The following is a 25060-nucleotide window of genomic DNA, read 5'->3' as shown; positions in this document are numbered from 1 at the left end:
CAAAGGCGGTCGGGTCATTGCATGAGGCTCATCAGATATTTCCTGCAGCCGGCGTTGTCGAGTGGCAAGTCGAGCCACTCACTGGTTCGACCGAAAATGTCGCGGAACTTGCCGTTTCCTCTCCGGCAAATGTTTGCATTGTTTCGGCTCTTCAGCCAGGACTTGGAATGGAAGCGATAATTAAACTGTGACGGAACTCCGATTGTCCTTTTGTAGGCTGGGGCCACAAAGTGAGGTAAAACTCGTTTAAACAATCTGATTGGCTTGAAACTTTTGGAATTTTTTTGGAAATCAAACCAATCAGATTTGGGCTTAATCCCGAGGTTACCCAAATACGCTTTACTTGTGGCCCCGGGACATATTCCGGAGGTTATCCAAATACGGCTTACTGTGGCCCGGCCATAAAGAGTAGATATTTAGGTTTAACCTGTACAACAATTTTTTCTACCACCAGTTTTTTTAACTAGGAAATATATCATAATTAAGGCCAAATTAACACTTGGTAAACTTTAAAACTATTTAAAAAAAAAAAAAAAAAAAAACTTCTTGGACTTTAAGTTTTTACAGATTTCCTAGATTCTATCGATACCCGTATTTCGGGTGTTTACCCATTCTCAAGATGATAATTTAATTAAAACAAATAATTTACAATACCTATATTATTATAACTTACGCTAAACTAGAAAACAATGTCACAAGAAGGGGGAAAATACAGGGGGATTTTTTTAAGATGAGAAAAAAAAAAAAAAAAAAAAAAAAAACTTGTTCCCAAGGGGCCTTGTTAATTAGGTTAAAAACATTAAATTTTATTCTCTATAGACAGTATGACTGCAGTAGGACAGGACTGAAAAAGCTCTTTACCCCCCGCAGTCTAGGCATCAAATTAGAGTCTATTATTTTGTGTTGATTTTATGTCAAGAAGCTTAGGGTGTACCGGTGTAGGTAAGGGGAAAGACAACATTAGAGGAAAGAAGGACCAAATTCATTCAATTTTACTCTCTATTGACAGTATGACTGCAGTAGGACAGGACTGAAAAGTCTCTTTACCCCCGCAGTCTAGGCATCAAATTAGAGTCTATTATTGTTGTTTGATATTATGTCAAGAAGCTTAGGGTGTACCGTTAAGTAAGGGGAAGGACATTAGAAGAAAGAAGACAAAACCAACTGTACAGTGTTTAAAATTTGCAAACTATTACCATAAAAATAATTCATATAGCCAATCAATCATAGAAACAGTGTACCTATTTGCAAGGGAACAAGTACCTATCTATTATGCCGGCCACTCACTAAAAGGTAGACCTGTTCAGGCGTACCTTATTGTGAGTGGCCAGCCTTGGTTAATTAGTGTGGTAAAAGTAAGTTAGGGAGAGAAAACTAGGATTTATCAGATTTTAGTAGATAAAAGCAACCCCAAAAGACAAACACCCATTAAGATTTTACAAAGTGGCAAAGGTTATCCCTCGTCATTGAGGCCAGCTTTCTCACTATCAGGTAGACCTGATCAGGTCCGCCTGTCAGGTCTACCTGATAGGGCGTGTACTCATCAGGTATCAGGAAGACTTGACAGACGGACCTTTTCAGGCGTACTTGTAAGGTCTACCTGATAGTGTGTGTGCTCATCAGGTATCAGGTAGACCTCACAGACGGACCTTTTCAGCCGCACCTATCAGGTCTACCGAATAGTGAGTGGCTGGCTCAAGGCGAGAAAAGACATGTGAACTTGTGAAACGAGCAATATTTGGATTGCCTACCATCATCGGAATGATTGGAGAGGATTTGCTGAGCTATGTGCGATATCTTGGACGATGCCGCCTTGGCGCAACGCCGATGACTAGCACGCAACACTTCCACTTCTTCCTCTTCACCATCTAGGCGAGGGAGCAGCAAAAACAGAAAGGTACAGAGAAGGTAAGAGAGTAAAAATGACCCAAATCTAGTCGTCCCGTTGAGCATCACTACCCATCGGAAGTTTTTAGACTAGCACGCAACACTTCCACTTCTTCCTCTTCACCATCTAGGCGAGGGAGCAGCAAAAACAGAAAGGTACAGAGAAGGTAAGAGAGGGAGGAAAGAGAGTAAAAATGACCCAAATCTAGTCGTCCCGTTGAGCATCACTATCCATCGGAAGTTTTTGAGAAAAAAGTCGTCAGTATAATAAAAGTAGCTATGGGAGCTCGGTAACATAAAGCTCCAATGGTATTAAGGTGTGTTCACACACAGTCGACCGAGCGTCGATCCACATCGATAGACGGCCGTCGACTATCTGTGAACACACCTTTAGGGCACATAGCAATTCAGATCCGGCTGTCAAGAGGTCAAGACCCAAGTTTTGGTTTAAGTATTAATGGACAAATGAGATTCAAGAAAATAGAATATTATGAAGGTATTACCTCCAATACATTCAATATTAGGTGTTTCATCTGACATCGTTCAGGTATTGTCAAATCAATAGACTTGTTACTACACAGGCAAAAGAGCAACGATATCGATATATCAGTGGACTTGTTACCGCACAGGCAATAGAGAGCACCTACCTCGTCTCATGACAGCGGAGAGTCGTCTGCACGCTTGGCACGTCCATTTGCCGCGCGGTATTTTCCTCAGTGGCGGCTCTAGACAGGCCATGTGATAGCCATTACTACAGGAGTCACACGAAATGAGGGGCACCTTGTCCAGACACACCTTGCATTTTCCGAACACCCTATGAAAGGAAAGCGGGGGTGAAAGATAATTGAATGGGTAGAGATCTTATTTTTACTTTTTAATTGGTTGCTAACTTCCCTTTAGTGTTGAAATGAGAGTATTCAAACTTGGGCTAGTCCTAAACTTCAACTCCATTTATCTCAAAACGGTTTTTTTGGACTTAGTCCGTTCTGCCTCTTAGCCATTCAATTAATGTAATTTCTTTCTGAGAACAAGAGAAGATAGCTGAACTCCGTACAAAAAAACACCACTCCGAGGCTTACGTGTAAACAGCCCTAAAGGATGGGTTAAGCTAACACGAAACTTCTTAGAACATTATGTTGTTAAAAACTACGTACTCATTTTATCGCATTGCAGGATTTTTCAAAAATATCCTATATCTACTTCGGTGGTGTAGTGGTCAAGACACGTGTAGAATTGTAGATACGTACTCGGTACGAAAGTACCAAAATAAGTAGGTACCTAATAACACTGACTTTATTATAATGTATTTACACTAATAAAATTTAATTTACTACAATCTCTAGGTATTCTTTTACCTATACGTGATATCAAACGCGGGTCTTCTAGGTGACAAACGGTCATTTCACCATCTAACTGTGATATACACAGTTTTAGCCAGGATCTAAAAACTTAAAAATAGAAGGTTTAAAAAAGTTTAAAAGTGTACAACCAAAGACCAAAACCCTAAATGAGCTAAGTGAATCACATTTTTCCAGTGATCTACTTTTTCTCTCTCAATTTTTTGTATTTCTTTTCTGCCGCCAAAATTAAGACTTCATGACATATTGGGTTTCACCATCTAACTGTGATATACACAGTTTTAGCCAGGATCTAAAAACTTAAAAATAGAAGGTTTAAAAAAGTTTAAAAGTGTACAACCGAAGACCAAAACCCTAAATGAGCTAAGTGAATCATATTTTTCCAGTGATCTACTTTTTCTCTCTCAATTTTTTGTATTTGTTTATCTTTTCTGCCGCCAAAATTAAGACTTCATGACATGCAAAAACAGAAAGGTACAGAGAAGGTAAGAGAGGGAGGAAAGAGAGTAAAAATGACCCAAATCTAGTCGTCCCGTTGAGCATCACTACCCATCGGAAGTTTTTGAGAAAAAAGTCGTCAGTATAATAAAAGTAGTTATGGGAGCTCCAATGGTATTAAGGTGTGTTCACTTCACACACAGTCGACCGAGCGTCGATCCACATCGATAGACGGCCATCGACTATCTGTGGACACACCTTTAGGGCACATAGCAATTCAGATCCGGCTGTCAAGACCCAAGTTTTGGTTTAAGTATTAATGGACAAATGAGATTCAAGAAAATAGAATATTATGAAGGTATTAACTCCAATACATTCAATATTAGGTGTTTCATCTGACATCGTTTAGGTACTGTCAAATCAATAGACTTGTTACTACACAGGCAAAACATACTCAAATCAGTCAGATTTTTATTTTTTAATTTTAATACTCAAACAATAGATCTAATAAGACACTTTTACCAGGGTTGTATTGAATAATATTGGTCCTTAATTAAAAGTAATATTGGTCCTTAATTAAAATAAAACAGCTAGCAGAGTTCCCAAACAACGAAAAATAAATTACACAAGAAATGTTCTCCAAATGAAGAAATATATTTACAACATGAAACGTACAAAGTGGTTTGAAAAATGATCCAAACGTAACTTAAGTACTTAACACCTAGGATAAACAAGAAGGAGGTATACGAATTGAAACAGTCAACAAGAACTGTGAAAGTACAATATTTTGCCATCGATAAATTACGGTTCTTAAACCTTGTGAATAAGAAAAGTAGGCGCTATCACACCAAAAGACGGGAAACAAGCTTCAGAAAAGAGGAAATACCGAAAGAAAAATACAACTGCAGTACGATTGCGGTTTTTCGTGTAAGTTAAATAGGCTCAACCGGACCTTTAGGGCTGTTCATCCCCACACCTAAGCCTCGGAGTGGGCCTTTTGTGTAGGATAACCATGCACTTACATCTTACATTAGACCAGATTTCCAACGACCGAGTTGCCGACCACGATTGAATCTGGGACTACCAGGACCTGGACAGTTACGGTCCTTCATTGGGAGCGCACGTCCAAACTTACAAATTGAAATGTGTAAACTGTTATCATGAAAATAATAATAGCGCCCACAGATCAAAAACTCATTCTTCATTATTGACCGAAGAATTTGGTCTCGATCTGGTGGTGGTACCAATGTCGTGGTGAAAGGAAACCACCTTCATTTGGGTTCTTGGTGGTCACTCAACCAGAACCAAAAACACCTCCTTCTCCTCCTCTCTGTTGAGATATTGAGCTCTTTTTTGCCGTTCGGTGTTTTTAATTATAATAATTTGGAGAATTTACATTTCAATGGCCAATGATACGTTGACAAGTTTTTCAATGTAAGTTATGAGGTTTAGTTCGTGCAGCTTTGTTCATAAGTCCGCCCATGCATATATACCTACAGGACGAGTGTGAAGCTAAGAGCTCTATGAGTATAGGTATGCTAACATTAACCTCACTCAGCCTGAGAGGGGCCGGGAAAGCGGCAGCATGCGATTACCAGATCACCAAAAAAAAAAAAAAAAAAAAAAAAAAAAAAAAAAAAAAAAAAAAAAATTGGAAATGTACAAAGATAAACTAAAATATACAAATAATATGTTCAAGTTATCGTTAACTTAAATATCGAGCAACTAAGAAAAGTATTGAGTTTTATGGTGGGTCTAAAAGTCGAGGTTAAATTAATAAACAAAGATTAGTCACTACTCTTTGAACATGACATTTTTCTCCAGAAACGAACGACATGAAAATGATCTTAAACGTAAACGAACGACATGAAAATGTTAATTTTGTCTGCTTAATTGAAAAACGTGTAGAATCACGTGTACCGTTGCGTTTAGGATAAAACCTGCCCCGGGCAGGAATCGAACCCGCGACCTAGCGGTTACAAGGCAGACGCGCTACCAATTAAGCTAACTAGACTGGCTACCATGACCTTTGACCTGTCCATTCTTCTTCATCTTTTTCTTCGCCTTACTCGTGTACAGACGGGGTCGACGTTTTTCGTCAGCCTCTCAATCAGGTCGAGACCTTTGACTTGTCATTAAAACCTATCATCCTAAACCACACTTACGACCTTTGGATGGCAGGTCTATTAAAACGACACCATTACTAACAGCCTCACATACGAGTATATATTATTACCTACACGTCAGCTGTGACATTTAAAATCAAGAGCACTCTGGTTTCAACTTTTCAAGAGTATCTTGTAACGACAACATCTGAGACGTAATCGGCCCAATAATAATTATCGTGGAATAATAATTACACCAGTCCTATAACTGATACCGCGGGGGTGAAAGATAATTGAATGGGTAGAGATCTTATTTTTACTTTTTAATTGGTTGCTAACTTCCCTTTAGTGTTGAAATGAGAGTGAAAACAAAATGGCTATCTCTATTCAAACTTAGGCTAGTCCTAAACTTTAACTCCATTTGTCTCAAAACGGTTTTTTTTGGACTTAGTCCGTTCTGCCTCTTGGCCATTCAATTAATGTAATTTCTTTCTGAGAACAAGAGAAGATAGCTAAACTCCGTACACAAAAAACCCACTCCGAGGCTTAGGTGTAAACAGCCCTAAAGGATGGGTTAAGCTTCTACGAAACTTCTTAGACCATTATGTTGTTAAAAACTACGTACTCATTTTATCGCATTGCAGGATTTTTCAAAAATATCCTATATCTACTTCGGTGGTGTAGTGGTCAAGACACTCTCGGCTGGTAAACAGAAGAGCGTGGGTTCGATCCCAGTCGAGGTATGGAATTTTATTCTCAATGTTGTTTGAGAATTTGACCACAGAATTCGTATCGTAGTAGTTACTCATAGGAAGTTACTACTTCTACACAAAAAGCCCACTCCGAGGCTTAGGTGTAGGGGCAACTGCCCATATGGAATTTTATTCTCAATGTTGTTTGAGAATTTGACCACAGAATTCGTATCGTAGTAGTTACTTATAGGAAGTTACTAGGTACTTACTTATACACAAAACGCCCACTCCAAGGCTTAGGTGTAGGGGCAACTGCCCCTATGGAATTTTATTCTCAATGTTGTTTGAGAATTTGACCACAGAATTCGTATCGTAGTAGTTACTTATAGGAAGTTACTAGGTACTTATTTATACACATTACACAAAACGCCCACTGCAAGGCTTAGGTGTAGGGGCAGCTGCCCAAAAGGATGGGTTGAGCTTATACGGATCTACTTATAGGAAGACTTACGTTTTCTTTTCTTCCTCGAAAGGTTCACTAGTTCTGGTTGGTTTCTTGACTTTGGCTGGTTTCTCGATGGGTTTACATGTGGGACAATGCCAATCACCTTCGGGTATTTTCTGCAAAATAGAATATTACAAAACCTTTATTTCTGCGCGAAACAAGATTCAAACAAATTACAATAGTTATAATTTTTGCCAAAGCGTAGTGTATTTCGGATTGGGAGTTTGATAGCACAAGTCCAAGTCAATTTCATACATAAAATTTAACTAGGTGTCTGTTAAAACGAAGTACCTATGTGACAAGCATTCTTACTTAACACAATTAAAATTCCCTTTTTACCTAACAATTTCTTGCCAAAGCGTAGTGTATTTCGGATTGGGAGTTTGATAGCACAAGTCCAAGTCAATTTTATACATAAAATTTAACTAGGTGTCTGTTAATTAAAACGAAGTATGTGACAAGCATTCATACTTAACACAATGAAAATTCCTTCTTTACCTAACAATTTCTTCAAATTCAACAAGGAAAGAAGTCTTATAGGAAGACTTACGTTTTCTTTTCTTCCTCGAAAGGTTCACTAGTTCTGGTTGGTTTCTTGACTTTGGCTGGTTTCTCGATGGGTTTACATGTGGGACAATGCCAATCACCTTCGGGTATCTTCTGCAAAATAGAATATTACAAAACCAACCTTTATTTCTGCGCGAAACAAGATTCAAACAAATTACAAGAGTTATATTTTTTGCCAAAGCGCAGTGTATTTCGGATTGGGAGTTTGATAGCACAAGTCCAAGTCAATTTTATACATAAAATTTAACTAGGTGTCTGTTAAAACGAAGTACCTATGTGACAAGCATTCATACTTAACACAATTAAAATTATTTTTTTAGGTACCTAACAATTTCTACAAATTCAACAAGGAAAGAAGGTTTTACCTTTAGTTTAGGAGTGAGACAATACGTATGGAAACCCTTGTCACAGCTATCACACAGGAGCATTTGTTCCGGATCTGCCCGGGTTTTGCAAACCTTGCAGTTGGTTTTCAGTAGGGATTTTGACCACAGTATACTTTTCTCTGGAAACAGTAAAACCGAAGGTTTAGTCAAGGTTTCTCCTATCCTGTCTCCACACAGGAGCATTTGTTCCGGATCTGCCCGGGTTTTGCAAACCTTGCAGTTGGTTTTCAGTAGGGATTTTGACCACAGTATACTTTTTTCTGGAAACAGTAAAAACCGAAGGTTTAGTCAAGGTTTCTCCTATCCTGTCTTCCTTTTCTTCGATTTCGGGACAATAAGACATTCAACTTAACCTTCCTTCAGTTTGAGTGTAGTTACACGTATTACAGTTGTCTCTCTCTCTAAAAAAAAAAAAAATCTTCTTCCTAGTCTTTTTCTACTTAAGGTCGGCGTTTTTTGTCAGTCACTTCCAGGCAGCTTCCAAATTTTTTTCACTCAATGAAAATAAATAAAATAAATACTGATAAAAAAAAAAACTTTCAGTCATGCTTACCCAGAGCACCCAAATGTATAAACACTTGGGACAGGCTCGTACATCGCTTCAAACTCGCCTCCCAATGCTGGGTCAGGTTCGATACTTTATTCGACACCTTGCGCGTTGGTTTGCCCGCGCCTAGGGGTCGACTGAAGAATTTGGCCGTCACACTTTGTTCCAACTGAAGGAGGGCCACTTTGAGACCCTGTAGATTGGCGGGGACGGTGACGGTTTTCCTATGATGCGGTGATAATCGGGGACCTGAAATACAGTCCAAGATAGCAGATGAGAAACAAAGGGTATATGGGTCTAAATTTTTTTTTTTTTGAAGAGGTTTGATAGAGGGAGCTGTAACTGCTAAGGTCTTATCGTCTCGAAATCGAAGAGAGAAGGAGGACAGGATAGGAAAAGGCCAGCCGTTCCAAGAACAAACATTATCCCTTCAGGATCCGCGGCCTAGCGCTTACAAGACCCTGTACCAACCAAGCTAACCAGGCTCGCCTAACTGTTTTTAAAAACTGTTGTAAATCAATCAAAGAGTTCTTGAGTGTAAGCTAATAAACATTCTATTGCGTAAATACAAAGTAAAAATTTCCTTCTTTTACAAGCTCTGTCCCTATAAGAGGAAAGAAAACAATTTTCTACCGTATTCTAATGTGCTATTTTTTTCCGACCTGACAAACTTTCTAAAAGGTTTTCGACCAAATACTTACGTCATTTTTACTGACAGGTCTCAGGAAAGGCCAAGCGTTCGGGTCATGCATGAGCTCATCCAGTATTTCCTGCAGCACGGCGTTGTCGAGTGGCAAGTCGGAGGCCACTGGTTCGACCGAATGTCGCGCCTTGCGTTTCCTCTCCGGCAAACTGTTTGCATTGTTTCGCTCTTCGCAGGACTCTGGAATGGGAAGCGAGTACATCAACTGTGAGAGAACTCCGTGTCTTTTAGGGCTGGGGGCCACAAAGTGAGTTAAAACTCGTTTTAAACAATCTGATTGGCTGAAACTTTTGGAATTTTTTGAAATCAACCAATCAGATTGCTTAATCCGAGGTTAGCGTTTCCTCTCCGGCAAACTGTTTGCATTGTTTCGCTCTTCGCAGGACTCTGGAATGGGAAGCGAGTACATCAACCGTGAGAGAACTGTCTTTTAGGGCTGGGGGCCACAAAGTGGGTTAAAACTCATTCTAAACAATCTGATTGGCTGAAACTTTTAGAATTTTTTGAAATCAACCAATCAGATTGCATAATCCGAGGTTAATCCAAATACGCTTACTTGTGGCCCCGGCCATAAGAGAGATATTTAGGTTTACCTAGTACAACAATTTTCTACCATAATTTTTTAACTAGAATATATCATAATAAGACCAAAATTACACTTGGTAAAACTTTAAACTATTAAAAAATAAAAAAAACTCTTGACTTTAAGTTTTACAGATTTCATATATTTTATCGATACGCGTATATCGGGTGTTACCCCATTCTCAAGCTGATATTAAATTAAAACAAATAATTACACAACTGCCTATTTATAACACTCAACTCAGCTAGCAAACAAATTGATGAGAAAAAATCTGACCAGGTTCCTACCTCTACATCTCTAACTCTGACTCGAGATGAAGCAACAAACTGTAGAATTTGTAATGTTGTGTTTGCTGGACCTATAGCAGCTCAGTCCCATTACTTAGGAAAGAAGCATCGAAGCAAAGTATTGAAAGGTTACACACCCATAGAACCTGTACCTGGTATGGGTATCGTAGAGGATAACTCTGGAAGATTTGGAATAGGAGAATCTTTTAGAAAATGCAGTGATATTGAAACCCCAAAACTTACCATTGTTAAGAAAACAGTGCAGAAATGGTATTGTGATATTTGTGATACTCAGGCTACAGATGATAACCAATACAAAGCCCATCTTGCTGGCAAGAAACATATAAAAAATGTGAAAAACTCCAAGTTGGTAACCATCATTTCTGATGCTATTGAGAAACCTAAGGATTCTATATTGAATAGTGTGATGAAATCAGAACATAGTTCAGACCAAGATTATTCTATAAACAGGACTCCAAGTGGAGACTTTTACTGTAAAATATGTGACCTTGCCATCAATTCTACCATTCAATTTTCTGACCATCTGAAAAGTAAAAAGCACAACAAAAAAACAAAGCCTGTTGTATAGGGCAATTTTGAATAAAATGAACAAGTATTGGATACTCAGCTACATAAATGAAAGTAAAAAGGCAATTATTCTGTAAACCTTGTCTTCAAATATACCAAAAACTGTTATAAAGTTCTAGTTCCCTTATTCACTGATACTCAAATCAGTCAGATTTTTATTTTTTAATTTTAATACTCAAACAATAGATCTAATAAGACACTTTTACCAGGGTTGTATTGAATCCCCCCCCCTTACCATTGGGCTTTCAAATTTGCTCCTCTCCTCTGTGCTAAACTCTTGGATATAGCCCTTATGCTTTTACTCTCAGGACATATACCTTGCCTGACAAAGTTATAAAAGCAAAACACTTAACAAACATGACCTGGATCTATGGTTTGGGCATAAAAAATTTCTGACAACCCTGTAAAAGAAGCGTTCAAATCTAGGTTATGTAGTTAAGGTTTATAATATAAATAAAACATCAAATTTATTTATTGTTTAAGTATAATTTTTACACTTTTTTGGTGTTGAAATTTTACTAGTTAGCTTGGAGGGTAATGTGTCTGCCTTGTAAGTGCCAGATTGGGGTTCCACCTGGGGTGGATTCCATCCTGAACGGATAAAGTTCGTTCTTGGAACAGCTGGTTTTATCCTATTGTCCTCATTCTCTTTTTGCTTTGGGGACAATAAGACCTTAGTTACAGTTCCCTCTAACTTTTTTCTTTTTTAAAGTGTGTTCTGTGTTTTGTCCAATAGTGTGTACATATGTAAGGTCAGGACTTAGCTTACCGTACAGTGTACACCTCTCATTTGAGTGCACAGTATCAGCAATGTGCCAGGCCAAGTTCCAAGTAATATCGGTCCTTAAAATAAAACAGCTAGAAGAGTTCCCAAACAACAAAAAATAAATTACACAAGAAATGTTCTCCAAATGAAGAAATATATTTACAACATGAAACATACAAAGTGGTTTGAAAAATGATCCAAACGTAACTTAAGTACTTAACATCTAGGATAAACAAGAAGGAGGTATACAAATTGAAACAGTCAACAAGAACTGTGAAAGTACAATATTTTACCATCGATAAATTACGGTTTTTAAACCTTGTGAATAAGAAAAGCACTACAAATATACTCCTAGTACTACTATCCTAACTTTTGAATGGTTGGTGATTTAATAATTGATTGTTTCTAGAGAGGAAAAGGCCTGGGGCCAAGTGTTTAGTGGTGTCAGAATTTAGGGTCTATCCGAGGAAAAAATGGGGGTTTTCGTTTTAATTTCTCGATAATTTGCAAATTTTATTCAAAAATTACCTCTTCCGGGGATTGAACGTGGATTCTAACATAACCAATCGATTGGCCACAGGCCTTTCCCTATAACCTTCGCTTCGCTTCAATAGTAGTTCTGGGACACACTGTATATCAGGGGTGGCCAAACCGGGAACCGCGGGTCCCTTGGGAACCGCGAGCCCATTTTGAGGGAACCGCAAGCTTATTTTGAGGGAACCAAAAAAAAAAAAAAAAAAAAAAAAGAAAAAAAAAAAAAAAGGAAATGTACAAAGATAAACTAAAATATACAAATAATATGTTCAACTTATCGTTAACTTAAATACCAAGCAACTAAGAAAAGTATTGAGTTTTATGGTGGGTCTAAAAGTCGAGGTTAAATTAATAAACAAAGATTAGTCACTACTCTTTGAACATGACATTTTTCTCCAGAAACGAACGACATGAAAATGATCTTAAACGTAAACGAACGACATGAAAATGTTAATTTTGTCTGCTTAATTGAAAAACGTGTAGAATTGTAGATACGTACTCGGTACGAAAGTACCAAAATAAGTAGGTACCTAATAACACTGACTTTATTATAATGTATTTACACTAATAAAATTTAATTTACTACAATCTCTAGGTATTCTTTTACCTATACGTGATATCAAACGCGGGTCTTCTAGGTGACAAACGGTCATTTCACCATCTAACTGTGATATACACAGTTTTAGCCAGGATCTAAAAACTTAAAAATAGAAGGTTTAAAAAAGTTTAAAAGTGTACAACCGAAGACCAAAACCCTAAATGAGCTAAGTGAATCACATTTTTCCAGTGATCTACTTTTTCTCTCTCAATTTTTTGTATTTGTTTATCTTTTCTGCCACCAAAATTAAGACTTCATGACATATTGGGTTATCCATCGTTCCTTTTAGCTTACGTTTGGTCTGATAAAAAAAAAATACTTAGCTCATTTAAAATTTCGCAAATCTTCCACTATGCTCTAAAATTCTAAATTAAAACCTATACAATTACCCGGCTTGGCCGAGTGGAGGGAATGAGAGGTAGCTTCTGTGCTAGAGTTTTACTTCTTTCTTCTCTTGGATTGTCTACTATCGGGCGACATATCTTCTTCGATGTAAAACAAATGTCTCTCTTTGCAAATCTTGTCAAACAAGGTCTTCAGCTGTTCACCCGACCTGAGAACACAGAAAAAAACACGATTATGGTGAAAATCACCTCTGTGGCCGAGTGGTTAAGAGCACTGACTCAAGCCGGAAGTGCTGGGTTCGAATCCTCGTCAAGGCGGAATTTTTCCAGCTTTTTCATTTCCGGATAATGCAAACGTGCCTTAAAGTAATACGAAAGCAGTTCCGAGGTACAATCTTTTTTCAAAGATACCTTTTCTACCCAAGTTTTAAGGAACTTTGTTACTTTTTTGCTGGTTTTGTTAGATGCTACTAGAAAACTAGGTACACTCGTTAGTGTTTTTGGTCAACACAGCGCAATCTTTCCAGAGCAGATTTAAAAAAAAAATCTCAAAAACATGGTTTGATCCGCTGTTAGCCATTCATATAGGGTAAGTGTACTCACTCGTATATTTCTGAATCCTCCTTGTTATAGGCGAAACAGTTGTCAAAGACTAGATTACAATCAAATAGGACCTCGCTGTTATTTCGATACTGGAACATGTTCAGTTTGTGTTTGATTGTGCCAAAGTCCATGGGTTTTCCTATGATGCGGTGATAATCGGGGACCTGAAATACAGTCCAAGATAGCAGATGAGAAACAAAGGGTATATGGGTCTAAATTTCTTTATTTTTTTGAAGAGGTTTGATAGAGGGAGCTGTAACTGCTAAGGTCTTATCGTCTCGAAATCGAAGAGAGAAGGAAGACAGGATAGGAAAAAGCCAGCCGTTCCAAGAACGAAGGAGGTGGGTGTGTTAAACCTGCAACGAGGAGTCTCTGAGAAGGCGAAAGGTGGTATTTGTTTAATAGTGGTTTAACGTCACTATATAACTAACTGTTAGGGTTTTTAGTGACGGTCGTTTTACCCTACTTTCGGCGACCATCTACTCGGCTCTTCACCTAAACTCCATCCAGCCTAAGTGGGACTGGGAAAAATCAGCAGTACGTCATTGCCCACGATTCCCATCCGGATACCAACCTCGCACAACGTTGCTTGACTTTATCTTGGCAATCGCGTGCCTGGCTTCTCCCGGCCTCTCTCAGGTCTCTGAGAAGGCGAAAGGTGGTATTTGTTTAATAGTGGTTTAACGTCACTATACTCGTATAAGTAACTAACTGTTAGGGTTTTTAGTGACGGTCGTTTTACCCTACTTTCGGCGACCGTCTACTCGGCTCTTCACCTAAACTTTACCCAGCCTAAGTGGGACTGGGAAAAATCAGCAGTACGTCATTGCCCGCGATTCCCATCCGGATACCAACCTCGCACAACGTTGCTTGACTTCATCTTGGCAATCGCGTGCCTGGCTTCTCCCGGTCTCTCTCAGGCTGAAAACAATCTCTCGAAATGACCAGACACCGAAGCGAATACAATAGTCCGTCCCTTATACCTTTTTATTACTATTGTAATAATAAAGGAAGGACGGACTAAAAATGGATAGGTAGGTAAATAGGTGTAGGTATACATTTAATAAAATTGAAAACATTTCTGTGCCAATCTAGTTACATAGCTTGGAGGGTAGTCCGCCTTCCTTGCAACCGCTAGGTCGCGGGTTCGATTCCCGCCTGTGGCAAAGTTTATTCTAATCAGACAATATAGGAGTTTGAGAATTGGTCTGGTGGCAATCACGTGCTATAGACCTATACCTATCTACTAACATACACGTAAAATTATCTCTACGTACGTATAAATTAATCACCCATGTAGGTGCATATCATATCTGAAAGTTCAAATCTTTGGAAGTCTATGTAGGTACTAAAAATGGATAGGTAGGTAAATAGGTGTAGGTATACATTTAATAAAATTGAAAACATTTCTGTGCCAGTCTAGTTACATAGCTTGGAGGGTAGTGTCCGCCTGCCTTGCAACCGCTAGGTCGCGGGTTCGATTACCGCCTGTGGCAAAGTTTATTCTAATCAGACAATATAGGAGTTTCTTCTCGGAATGGCTGGCTTTCTAATATCCTGTCTTCCTTCTCTCTTCGCTTTTGGGACGATATGACCTTACAGTTCCCTCTGATGTCAAACCACTTTTTTAAAAGTTTTTAATTAATTTATTACCAAATCATGCTATATTTGCCCCCAAATTTTACGGCACCATCTAATCCATCCGGTTGAATGTATGTAAAAAAAAATCCAATTATCTAGAGTAGATTAGAATGACACTATTTGCTAAAAACTAGCAAAATATTCTTGAAATACTTCGCATCTCTTCTGATTGAAGGAGATCTAGTTGTAGAGTTACCTGGTTAGGTGCCAAAATTACGAAGCGCAAAAAAAGTATTGAATATTGATAAAATTAAAGCTAGGTCGGACCCGATAGGTGGCGCCAGTTACCAGAAAAGTCCAGGGGACCAAGGTACAACGGGGGCCAAGGTACGACTAGACACCCTACACGGAGTCAGGGCCGGGCCGTAATCAGGATTTTATTGAGAAGTGAGGGGCAAGACTACAAATAGTGATGTTTCGGGGGTGGATGCTCCAAATTTTCGGAGTCCACCCCATAGTAAAAGAGCAAGAATGACGCCCAAGGGGCAGGGGAGGGGGGCGACCCTCCTAAATATATATGGCCCTGTATGAAGTGGATATAATGGAAAACCTGTTGGGATACCAATATTAAAAGAAAAAATCCCAGAGCTTAGTGACCTATAGGTATGTAGCTAGCATGCCTGCCATGTATGTAGGTAAGCGCTGGGTTGCGGGTTCTGCCCGAAGCAAACTGTCTCCTAAGCAGATAAGGTTCGTTATCGGAACGGCGGGCTTTTCCTTACCCTGTCCTTCTTCTCTCTTCGATTTTGGTAGGTAGGTAGGTACGATAAAACCTGACCCAGGTCCTAGTCTGGGCGGAGCCGGGAATACAGCAGCACGAGATTACCCAGATGGTCACCCATCCAGGTACTAACGTTACTTAACTTCAGTGATGCTTGGGGGACTGGTACATTCAACGTGCTGTCACCACTGGTTAAGGTAAGTAGGTAGTGGGGGTAAAAAAATTGTCGAAGAAGTAATCAGCTGATAAATTTTTAAATTTTACCGCCAGAATTTCGTGAAGCGAGGTGGAGAAGCTATACCTAGTAAAAGGAAAGGTGGAGGTTGATTCTTTCATTTTTTTTTTCAAAATTCTATTTTAAAGACATTCAAGAATCAAAAGCCGGGATTCTTTCATTTTTTTTTCAAAATTCTATTTTAAAGACATTCAAGAATCAAAAGCCGGCAAAATGAGAATCTACAGCAAGACTCCTGAATGAAAGCTGTTCCTCGATGAAGTAATGAACTGAGTAGTAAATCACCAGAACAATCCCAGATATTTCTCTATCCCAGATAGATCCAAGACTGTCCAAGAGTACCAAGACCTGAAGAATCTCTCAAAAGAAGGGAAAAGATCACTGGCAGCAGGTAGTATGAAATTTTAAATTTTATTTTCAAGTATGAACACCATGAACCCTCTCAAGAGAAGTGGTGATGAAAACTTAGAAAATTCTCCTGACTCACTTAGTAGATAAAAGCAACCCCAAAAGACAAACACCCATTAAGATTTTACAAAGTGGCAAAGGTTATCCCTCGTCATTGAGGCCAGCTTCTCACTATCAGGTAGACCTGAACAGGTCCGCCTGTCAGGTCTACCTGATAGGGCGTGTGCTCATCAGGTATCAGGAAGACTTGACAGACGGACCTTTTCAGGCGTACTTGTAAGGTCTACCTGATAGTGTGTGTGTGCTCATCAGGTATCAGGTAGACCTCACAGACGGACCTTTTCAGCCGTACCTATCAGGTCTACCGAATAGTGAGTGGCTGATCATTCATTTCATCCTCTTCTAATTCCAGAACGTGATACACAGCACTCAGTAACATCTGTAGTAGATCGTTCAGGGGACCTGAAAAAAGTTAACAACTCCAATAAGTAAATATTGGGTACCCTAATAGACTCTTTAATTACGACGAGATTGACGAAGGCGTTCTCTACCGCCTAACCCTTAGAATCGCTTATTGTGTGGTAAAATTTTCATATAGTCAGAATAAAACTGCATGCTTTGCCTGGGATTGAACCCCCGCCCTCCCGTTTTCCAGGCGAGCGCCTTGCCTATTATGCCACCGAAAACTTCACGAATTCTGCTCAACTTTACTTTGACCCAAAGTCCACTGTGCTAACCTATACTATGGGTAAAAGCAGGGCCACCGACTTTTTAAGCCCTATGTCACTGTGACCTGACTAGATCTTTTATGACGTTTTAGGACTACACTACCCAACTTTCCATCATTTTCATAGGTTTAGATTTTCAGGATTTTAGGCGGCGTCGCGCGACTACACTTCCAATGTGAGAGACCAGCCTAACCATTTGCATTTTTAATTAATCACAATAGAACTGAGAAAGATAGGTAAATATGAGGAAAAGAATGGAAGAATAGAATAGGATATACCTTGCTTATAGCGTATTTTCCTTTCATAATGTTAATGCACATTAGCTTAATACAACTTTCCATCATTTTCATAGGTTTAGATTTTCAGGATTTTAGGCGGCGTCGCGCGACTACACTTCCAATGTGAGAGACCAGCCTAATCATTTGCATTTTTAATTAATCACAATAGAAATGAGAAAGATAGGTAAATATGAGGAAAAGAATAGTAGAATAGAATAGGTTATACCTTGCTTATAGCGTATTTTTCTTTCATAATGTTAATGCACATTACTTAGCTTAATTCGAATCTTTCTTTCTCAAATGTTACTTAATGTACATTAACTTCCCCTCCTCTCCTTTCACGAATTTTGTAATGTAGCTTTTTTCTCGCATTACGATCCGCCATCTTGTTTTACATTAGGAATATAGGAAGTTTTGGCGGTAAAATTTAAAATTTCATCAGCTGATTTTTTTTTTTTTTTATCGTCAATTTTTACCCCCACTACCAAACTTCTTCCATTTTATTATCCCCACCCCTGGAAAATCCTAATGTCAATGCGCATTAACATTACGAAAGGAAAATAGGCTTTTATCCTGCTCGAATGAGACTAAAAAGTCCCTTTTCCCTAGCAGTCTAAACACGGTCTCGTGTATTTTTCTATGAGGTTTAATAACCTCAAATATACTACTAAGTACATAGTGTTTACAACAAAAGACTTTAATTACTAGAATATAATCGTCAATTTTTACCCCCACTACCAAACTTCTTCCATTTTATTATCCCCACCCCTGGAAAATCCTAATGTCAATGGGCATTAACATTACGAAAGGAAAATAGGCTTTTATCCTGCTCGAATGAGACTAAAAAGTCCCTTTTCCCCAGCAGTCGAAACACGGTCTCGTGTATTTTGCCTATGGGTTTAATAACCTCAAATATACTACTAAGTACATAGTGTTTACAACAAAAGACTTTAATTATTAGAATAGAATAGAATATACCCTGCTTATACTGCCAGAATGAGACTGAAAAGTCCCTTTACTCCCGCAGTCCAAGCAAGGTAATTATTAGGGCTAATTTGGTACTTACCTCCTTTGGCCACTGTGCCGGTACACTCTCGTCATACGATCCATCTTCCAGCTTCTTCCTCCACTCTCCTACATCACTCACTTTCAGAGACCCCAACCCTCCTGCCGTTATCTTGTACTCCAGATCAAGCAATTGATCCCTCAGAGCCAGGTCCAGAACGAAACTGTGGTTCTTGTCCGATTCTGCGGGCCGATCAACTTCCATGCTCTGAAACAATAGTAGAAAAGCAGAAATAATTAATTATAATTTGACATAAAACTACCTTTTTCAAATAAATAAGGAAATAAGGAAAATTCTAGGAAAATGGCCTAATGGTCAAAATTCCAGACATTTGTAAACAAATAAATAAGGCGTCCTTATCCTATTAAATTTAATGTAAGCACTTTTCTGTAATATTACCATTAGTAAGTTATTACCAGAAAATAGAAAGTAAAAAATTAGGTCCAAACTTTTCAACCAAGCTGGGAATCGAACCAAACACCTCTGTCTACAGTGACATCTCGGAGGACCTCACTGATATCAATGAAAAGGGCAAAAACTCATGAACAAATTTCCTCACTGATGTGTTGATTTTATATCAATAAAAAGGTGATCTATTAAAGTGTTAGTATAATCGGACAACTTGTTGTAAGCTGACAGTCTACTTCTTATAAGTATTCTTCCTACTTAGACTTTTCTTATTTAAATAGGGTCGGCGTCCAAGCTGACGGAAATATACCTATACTTCCCACTAACATTATCGGAGTTTCTCATTTACCTCTATGGCGTTGGAAATGAAGAACGGAACGTTGGGCAGACCCTTCAGAATTCTATCCCGTTCCTGAGTAAGGGCTTCCTTGAGTTCATGTTCTCTGAAGCCTCGGTCACTCAGGGTAGATATGAGCTTGTTGATATCGTCCTCTGTCTTGTAATAGTACCACACGGGGTGGCCTGGAAATAAAATCAATAGAATTGAATGAGTCAAAGAAACACACACATAAGTTCATTGTAGAAAAAATAATAGGAAGTAAAAAGTGCTAAAGACATATGCAAAACTAAATGAATTTTAATTGTGTTAAGCATAAATGCTTGTCACAAATGTCGTTCCCTGCTGAATGCACTACGCTAAATTTTATGACTACACTTGGACTCGAACCACAAACCTCCAGATCCGAAGTCCACCGCGCCAACCACTACACCACTGAGGTTGGTTCATATGCAAACCCATCTGCAAGGTATAATGCGAAACCGGTTCCAATAGAGATACTAACTATACAGTGTAACAACGTGTAAAAAATTAAAAAAGAGCTTTTAAGGGAAGAAAATGTTTATAAATACAGCTGTTGGAATTTAGAATACCTACAAGGAAGAGAACTATAATTTACCAGGTTTAACATTGTGTACTTGACAAGTGCTCTTGTGTCCCGAACAAACCCAGGCAACTCGAGGTTTGACCTTGTCCTCTGTGTTTACACCTGGAAAAGGAACCATAGGATATTAAGGATCAACCCATGTAGTTACAACAAAGGTATGCAGGGTGTCTACCAAAATGGAAAAATAAAATTCCCTGACTTTTCCCGGTTTTCCAGTCTGGTAGACACCCTGGGTATGACACAATTTTTTCACCCTATATTTAATTTAGAAGCAAATTTCTAGTGTTTTATTCTTCCCATTACAATTGGACTAACCGTTTAAAAATTATCGTGGAACAAACAAGTTAACACTTAGAACTTAATTCGTTTCATCAAATGCATTTCAATTTCATGGTGAAATCGCTTACCTTCGCGCACAAAATTCTTGACCGGTGTGCTGAGTATATCTTTGACCAGAGCTCTGTTGCCAAGGTTCTCCTTGTTGTTGCTCTCTTCAAATAGACGCTTCATGTATTCCAAGGTGTCTGGGTCGGGCATGTTCATCTTATCTATACACGGAGTACCACTGAAATAATAGAAAAAATTACCTAAATAGATTGAAACGTGAAAACCCTTAACTGTGTCAGGCACTTTAAAAAGAAATAAATAAATTACCTTGCTTTACTTAGTTTGGATTACAAGTCCTTTTACGCCAGCAGTCTAAACAAAGTCTAAATAGAGTTTACAACAAAAGGACTTATTTTTTGTAATGTAAAAATCTTTTATCCTGTTGCAAGAATGGTAACTTCAATATCTGTCCATCAGCAACAGGCAGGCACTTAAAAAGAAATAAATAAATTACCTTGCTTTACTTAGTTTGGATTACAAGTCCTTTTACGCCAGCAGTCTAAACAAAGTCTCGTGTATTTTATGAGTTTGATAGGGCCGGGAGGCGCGCGAACGTCAAGAGTTCGAAGTGAGTTTACAACAAAAGGACTTATTTTTTGTAATGTAAAAATCTTTTATCCTGTTACAAGAATGATAACTTCAATATCTGTCCATCAGCAACAGAGGTACTCGTTACCTAGAAGTTACCGGAATATGGTCTTGTAGACTTAACATAAAGTTAACTTACCCAGGTATACAGTCGCCTACATGCTGGGGATTGTGTTCTACATACAGCCCGGGCACTGATTTGAATACCCAATAGCGACGGGTGGTAACCTTATTATGTAAAAGAGCATGGTTGGTCCAGTGGTACCTAGCATACTTGTTATGCAAAAAGTCCTGGATTTGATTACCATCATAAAAAAAAACATCCTACCTATACTGAGTACAAGTAGTTTAGTGGGTTACTTTCTAATGCTCTTGAGTTATCCCAGCACCCAACCATCAGCTGAGGGGACCCTTAAGACTGAACTTTAAACTTTTTGTTATTAAGGCTTCAACAGACATCTGTCTGTGTTCAATGGGCCTGAAAGAGTAGATAGGTAAGGTATACTCACAATTCACTAGCAGCTTTTTTCATATCAGCACTTGAGGGCATGAGGACTTGTAAGATGTGACATTCTTTCCTGCAGGGGTAAAAAGAGTTAAGATATTTATCATGTTGAATTCTGAGAATCTGTGTAGGTTTAAAATAGGTTATCAAGCACATGTACATACGAAGAATTAATCAACGCATCTGAAAATGCAATATATATGGTCTTGTAGACTTAACATAAAGTTAACTTACCCAGGTATACAGTCGCCTACATGCTGAGGATTGTGTTCTACATACAGCCCGGACACTGATTTGAATACCCAATAGCGACGGAACGCTCTATCATAACCCAGAGCTAGGAGCTGAGGTTCTCTAATCGCCACTGCTATGCGAATACTTTCACTCTGCAGTTTCTCCTTGTTACGCTCAACTAGTTCAGCAATCTCCTTGTCTATGTCTTCTAGCTTTTCCTTCTCCTTGTTCTCCTTCTTCTGTTCTTTCAGTCTGTAAAAGAAACAAAAGGAATTTGATGAAAGAAGAAAAACACGGTCCTCTGGTAACGCATTGACCATCCTAGCTTCTAAGTAGAAAGGATAAACGTTTGGTGTTTTATTTATTTAAAGTCAGCTGAGTTAACTTGGAGTGTAGGGTTTGATTCGTTCTTGGCACAACTGGCTTTCTCCTATCCTGCCCTCCTTCTCCCTTCGATTTCGTGACGATAAGACCTGAGAAAAAAAAGTTCCAAGATGTACTTACAATGCAATACGAGTTGTGCAGCACTGGCAGGACTCAATATGACAGCATTTGTTTGGTGACCCTGGATACGTAAAGAAGAATATAGGTATCTGGTAGGGGCTGCCAGTTCCAATACCACAATGAGAGTTATACCTACTTAGATAGCTGAAGCATTCTTTTAAGATTATTATTGTCCTACAACAAAGCTATTTTGGGCCTTTTCAAATTTGTTGAATTTTCATCAAGTACCTGTACCTATTAGCCTATTACAGGGTGTCTACCAAAATGGAAAAATAAATTTCCAGTCCCTAATATTGACGCTATAAACTTACTTGAACACTTCCTCTCGTTCCTTCTTCATTTGAGCGGAGTAATGCAGACGGAAGTCGGCACGATTTCTCCTCGCTTTCTCCATTTTCTCGTCAATCAAGTCTCTCACATCTGCATAGGTCAGGATCTGATCTATCAGCACTTGCAGTATCTCGAGCTTATCATCTGTGGGGGAAAAATAATAATGGAGTTTTGAATTAGAATAATATTGAGCAGAGGAAGATGACTGAAAATTCAGCAATAAAGACAACGGTACAAACAAAGTCTGATATTGCCGGAGTTGAATAAATAAAAAAAGTTGAAACGAAAAGGAGTTAAATGAATACATAAATCTTCTTCATCTTCTTAGCCTTTTCCTATTTATATAGGGTCGGCGCGGCGTTTCTTGTCAGTCCCTTCCAGGCTCTATTTTGTATGTCCTGATAAATTCGTCTCCCTCAACTCTTGGTTCACACAATCTTAATGAATAGATGAATCTAACCACAGCTCCTTGAGAAACAGACTGACTCACTCGTACTGATTCTAACCTACTTCTAGATGGGCTAAAAGAATGCGGTTTTCAACATTAGATGGCTCATTTTTTCCACATACTGACGAAGTGCGAGTAATACTAATAAAAGATTGAGGATTCACACATCCTGGGGGATGAAGGTTAACACGAAAAGAATGAGGAACAGCGCCGCAGGCAAAAATTGTGAGCTATACAATCTATAGAGACTAAAATTTTTAGGACCGGCCGCAGGCGAAAATTTTGGTTTCATCAATTACTTGCGGTAAAAAAGAGCTGAAAAAATCTGCGTTTGCCTAAGATCGAACCCATAAGTGCGAATATCGCGAACAAATCGCGGACTAGGGTAAGGGCTTAAGTCCTCCATTTGCACATGAAATAACTGCGCCGCATTTTTTTTTTGTTGTTGTAATTTTTCGGTGAGCTCGTACACACTCTTGACCGACAGTTGTTCCATAATATCAGGTCTCTTCTGTCTGAATAATACTCCTGGGTCATCAAACACCCTGTACCCACCTCGCTGTTCATATCTGAGTACAGAGATAAGTCAGAGAAGCAGATTTAATAAAGCTACATTGATCAAGTCTGGCTGGGGGGTTTAACACAGGGAGTAGACTGGTAATTTTTTTGTAGCCAAAACCAATTACTACATACTATAAATCCGAATAGAAAAAATATTTCTTATTGAAACTGAGGTTCTTACTACTTTCACGAGTAGGTTTACAATGTTTACATCTCATGATCTCATCTCATTTGTGTTGGACAAAATAATCGAGATATTCGAGAAATAATTTGCATTCGTTTTAGATGACTAGGTATGGGAGTAGTAAGTTATGGGTAATATTTCATATGTCATTAAGACAAAATTATCTTAAAAATGACAAAAAAAAACCACACCTTAACTTCAATATTAGTCATTTTTGATAAACACATTCACTCTGGCTGTATGGTTCAATATCTTACCTCCACCTGAGAACAAAATCGTCCATTCTGCTTCCGGAGCACAGCAGATGTAATCTCAACACTTCAGTGATTGTATAATAGTCTACGGGGATCTGCGGAAAGCTACAGCCCTGAGTGTGCATGGCCCAGTCTTTTGCTTTACTAGCTAGCTCGGTTAACTTGTTCAATACTGGGTCCGAACTTTCCGTAATGGTCTTGTCTATGCTTCCTGCAATTCAATTCAATTTTAGTTTGCCAGCATAGTTAGCTTGGTTGATAGTGCGTCTGCCTAGTAAGCGCAAGGCCGCGGGTTCGATTCCCACCTGAGGCGGATTTTATCCTAAAGGGATAAAGTTCGTTCTCGGAACGGCTGGCTTTCTCCTATTCTGTCTTTCTTCCCCCTTCAATTTCGGGGCAGGTTCTTACTACTTTCACGAGTAGGTTTACAATGTTTACATCTCATGATCTCATCTCATTTGTGTTGGACAAAATAATCGAGATATTAGAGAAATAATTTGCATTCGTTTTAGAAGACTACGTATGGGAGTAGTAAGTTATGGGTAATATTTCATATGTCATTTTTAAGACAAAATTATCTTAAAAATGACAGAAAAAAACACACCTTAACTTCAATATTAGTCATTTTTGATAAACACATTCACTCTGGCTGTATGGTTCAATATCTTACCTCCACCTGAGAACAAAATCGTCCATTCTGCTTCCGGAGCACAGCAGATGTAATCTCAACACTTCAGTGATTGTATAATAGTCTACGGGGATCTGCGGAAAGCTACAGCCCTGAGTGTGCATGGCCCAGTCTTTTGCTTTACTAGCTAGCTCGGTTAACTTGTTCAATACTGGGTCCGAACTTTCCGTAATGGTCTTGTCTATGCTTCCTGCAATTCAATTCAATTTTAGTTTGCCAGCATAGTTAGCTTGGTTGATAGTGCGTCTGCCTAGTAAGCGCAAGGCCGCGGGTTCGATTCCCACCTGAGGCGGATTTTATCCTAAAGGGATAAAGTTCGTTCTCGGAACGGCTGGCTTTCTCCTGTCCTGTCTTCTTTCTCTCCTCGATTTAGGGACGATAAGACATCGAACCTGTCTCATTGGGAATCCAAGGGACCGGCATTTTTTTTTTTTTTTTTTTTTTTTTTTTTTTCCAG

General features: G+C 38.8%; 3 protein-coding genes across 4 annotated transcripts in view; 1 reads left to right on the top strand and 2 right to left on the bottom strand.

Moving 5' to 3' along the window:
- The window catches only part of LOC108252217, a 44311-nt gene extending 27735 nt beyond the window's left edge, over nt 1-16576 (top strand). The window contains exon 5 of the mRNA XM_026822626.1: nt 16276-16576. The gene's annotated coding sequence lies outside the window, so the exon portion shown is untranslated. The remainder of the gene's footprint in view (nt 1-16275) is intronic.
- LOC103507860 (bromodomain adjacent to zinc finger domain protein 1A) overlaps nt 1-25060 on the bottom strand; it is a 35678-nt gene that overhangs the window by 1430 nt on the left and 9188 nt on the right. The window contains exons 7-25 of the mRNA XM_026822618.1: nt 24586-24793; nt 23919-24134; nt 23381-23485; nt 23081-23085; nt 22450-22612; nt 21635-21886; nt 20328-20485; nt 19933-20022; nt 19326-19498; nt 18569-18775; nt 13492-13655; nt 12987-13097; nt 10302-10387; nt 9198-9368; nt 8492-8734; nt 7918-8057; nt 7536-7645; nt 2535-2701; nt 1702-1868 (exon numbers count right to left, since the gene is read on the bottom strand). Of these exons, the coding sequence (XP_026678419.1) occupies nt 1702-1868; nt 2535-2701; nt 7536-7645; nt 7918-8057; nt 8492-8734; nt 9198-9368; nt 10302-10387; nt 12987-13097; nt 13492-13655; nt 18569-18775; nt 19326-19498; nt 19933-20022; nt 20328-20485; nt 21635-21886; nt 22450-22612; nt 23081-23085; nt 23381-23485; nt 23919-24134; nt 24586-24793 (2936 nt within the window). The remainder of the gene's footprint in view (nt 1-1701; nt 1869-2534; nt 2702-7535; nt 7646-7917; nt 8058-8491; nt 8735-9197; nt 9369-10301; nt 10388-12986; nt 13098-13491; nt 13656-18568; nt 18776-19325; nt 19499-19932; nt 20023-20327; nt 20486-21634; nt 21887-22449; nt 22613-23080; nt 23086-23380; nt 23486-23918; nt 24135-24585; nt 24794-25060) is intronic.
- LOC103507852 (bromodomain-containing factor 2-like) lies at nt 12243-13741 on the bottom strand. Of its 2 annotated transcripts, XR_003391130.1 has the most exons (3): nt 13492-13741; nt 12909-13097; nt 12243-12773 (listed from the first exon to the last, which is right to left on the bottom strand). XR_003391130.1 is itself a non-coding variant. In XM_008472369.3 (2 exons), exons 1-2 carry the CDS (start codon nt 13620-13622, stop codon nt 12983-12985), a joined length of 246 nt encoding a protein of 81 aa, XP_008470591.1. In that variant the 5' UTR covers nt 13623-13739; the 3' UTR covers nt 12243-12982. The 2 variants fall into 2 exon arrangements, 1 of the variants encoding a protein (XP_008470591.1); XM_008472369.3 differs by having other exon boundaries at nt 12243-13097; nt 13492-13739.

Source organism: Diaphorina citri, unplaced genomic scaffold, assembly GCF_000475195.1.
Source record: "Diaphorina citri unplaced genomic scaffold, Diaci psyllid genome assembly version 1.1 scaffold347, whole genome shotgun sequence".
Taxonomy (NCBI): domain Eukaryota; kingdom Metazoa; phylum Arthropoda; class Insecta; order Hemiptera; family Psyllidae; genus Diaphorina; species Diaphorina citri.
Note: the sequence above shows the minus strand (reverse complement) of the source record. Positions and strands in the feature narration are given on the sequence as shown.

Coding starts and splice junctions, on each gene's coding strand:
- LOC103507852 (XM_008472369.3), bottom strand. CDS start 13,622: ATGGACTTTGGCACAATCAAACACAAACTGAACATGTTCCAGTATCGA. Junction 13,098..13,491: donor GAGGATTCAGAAATATACGA/GTGAGTACACTT, acceptor CTGTGTTCTCAG/GTCGGGTGAACAGCTGAAGA.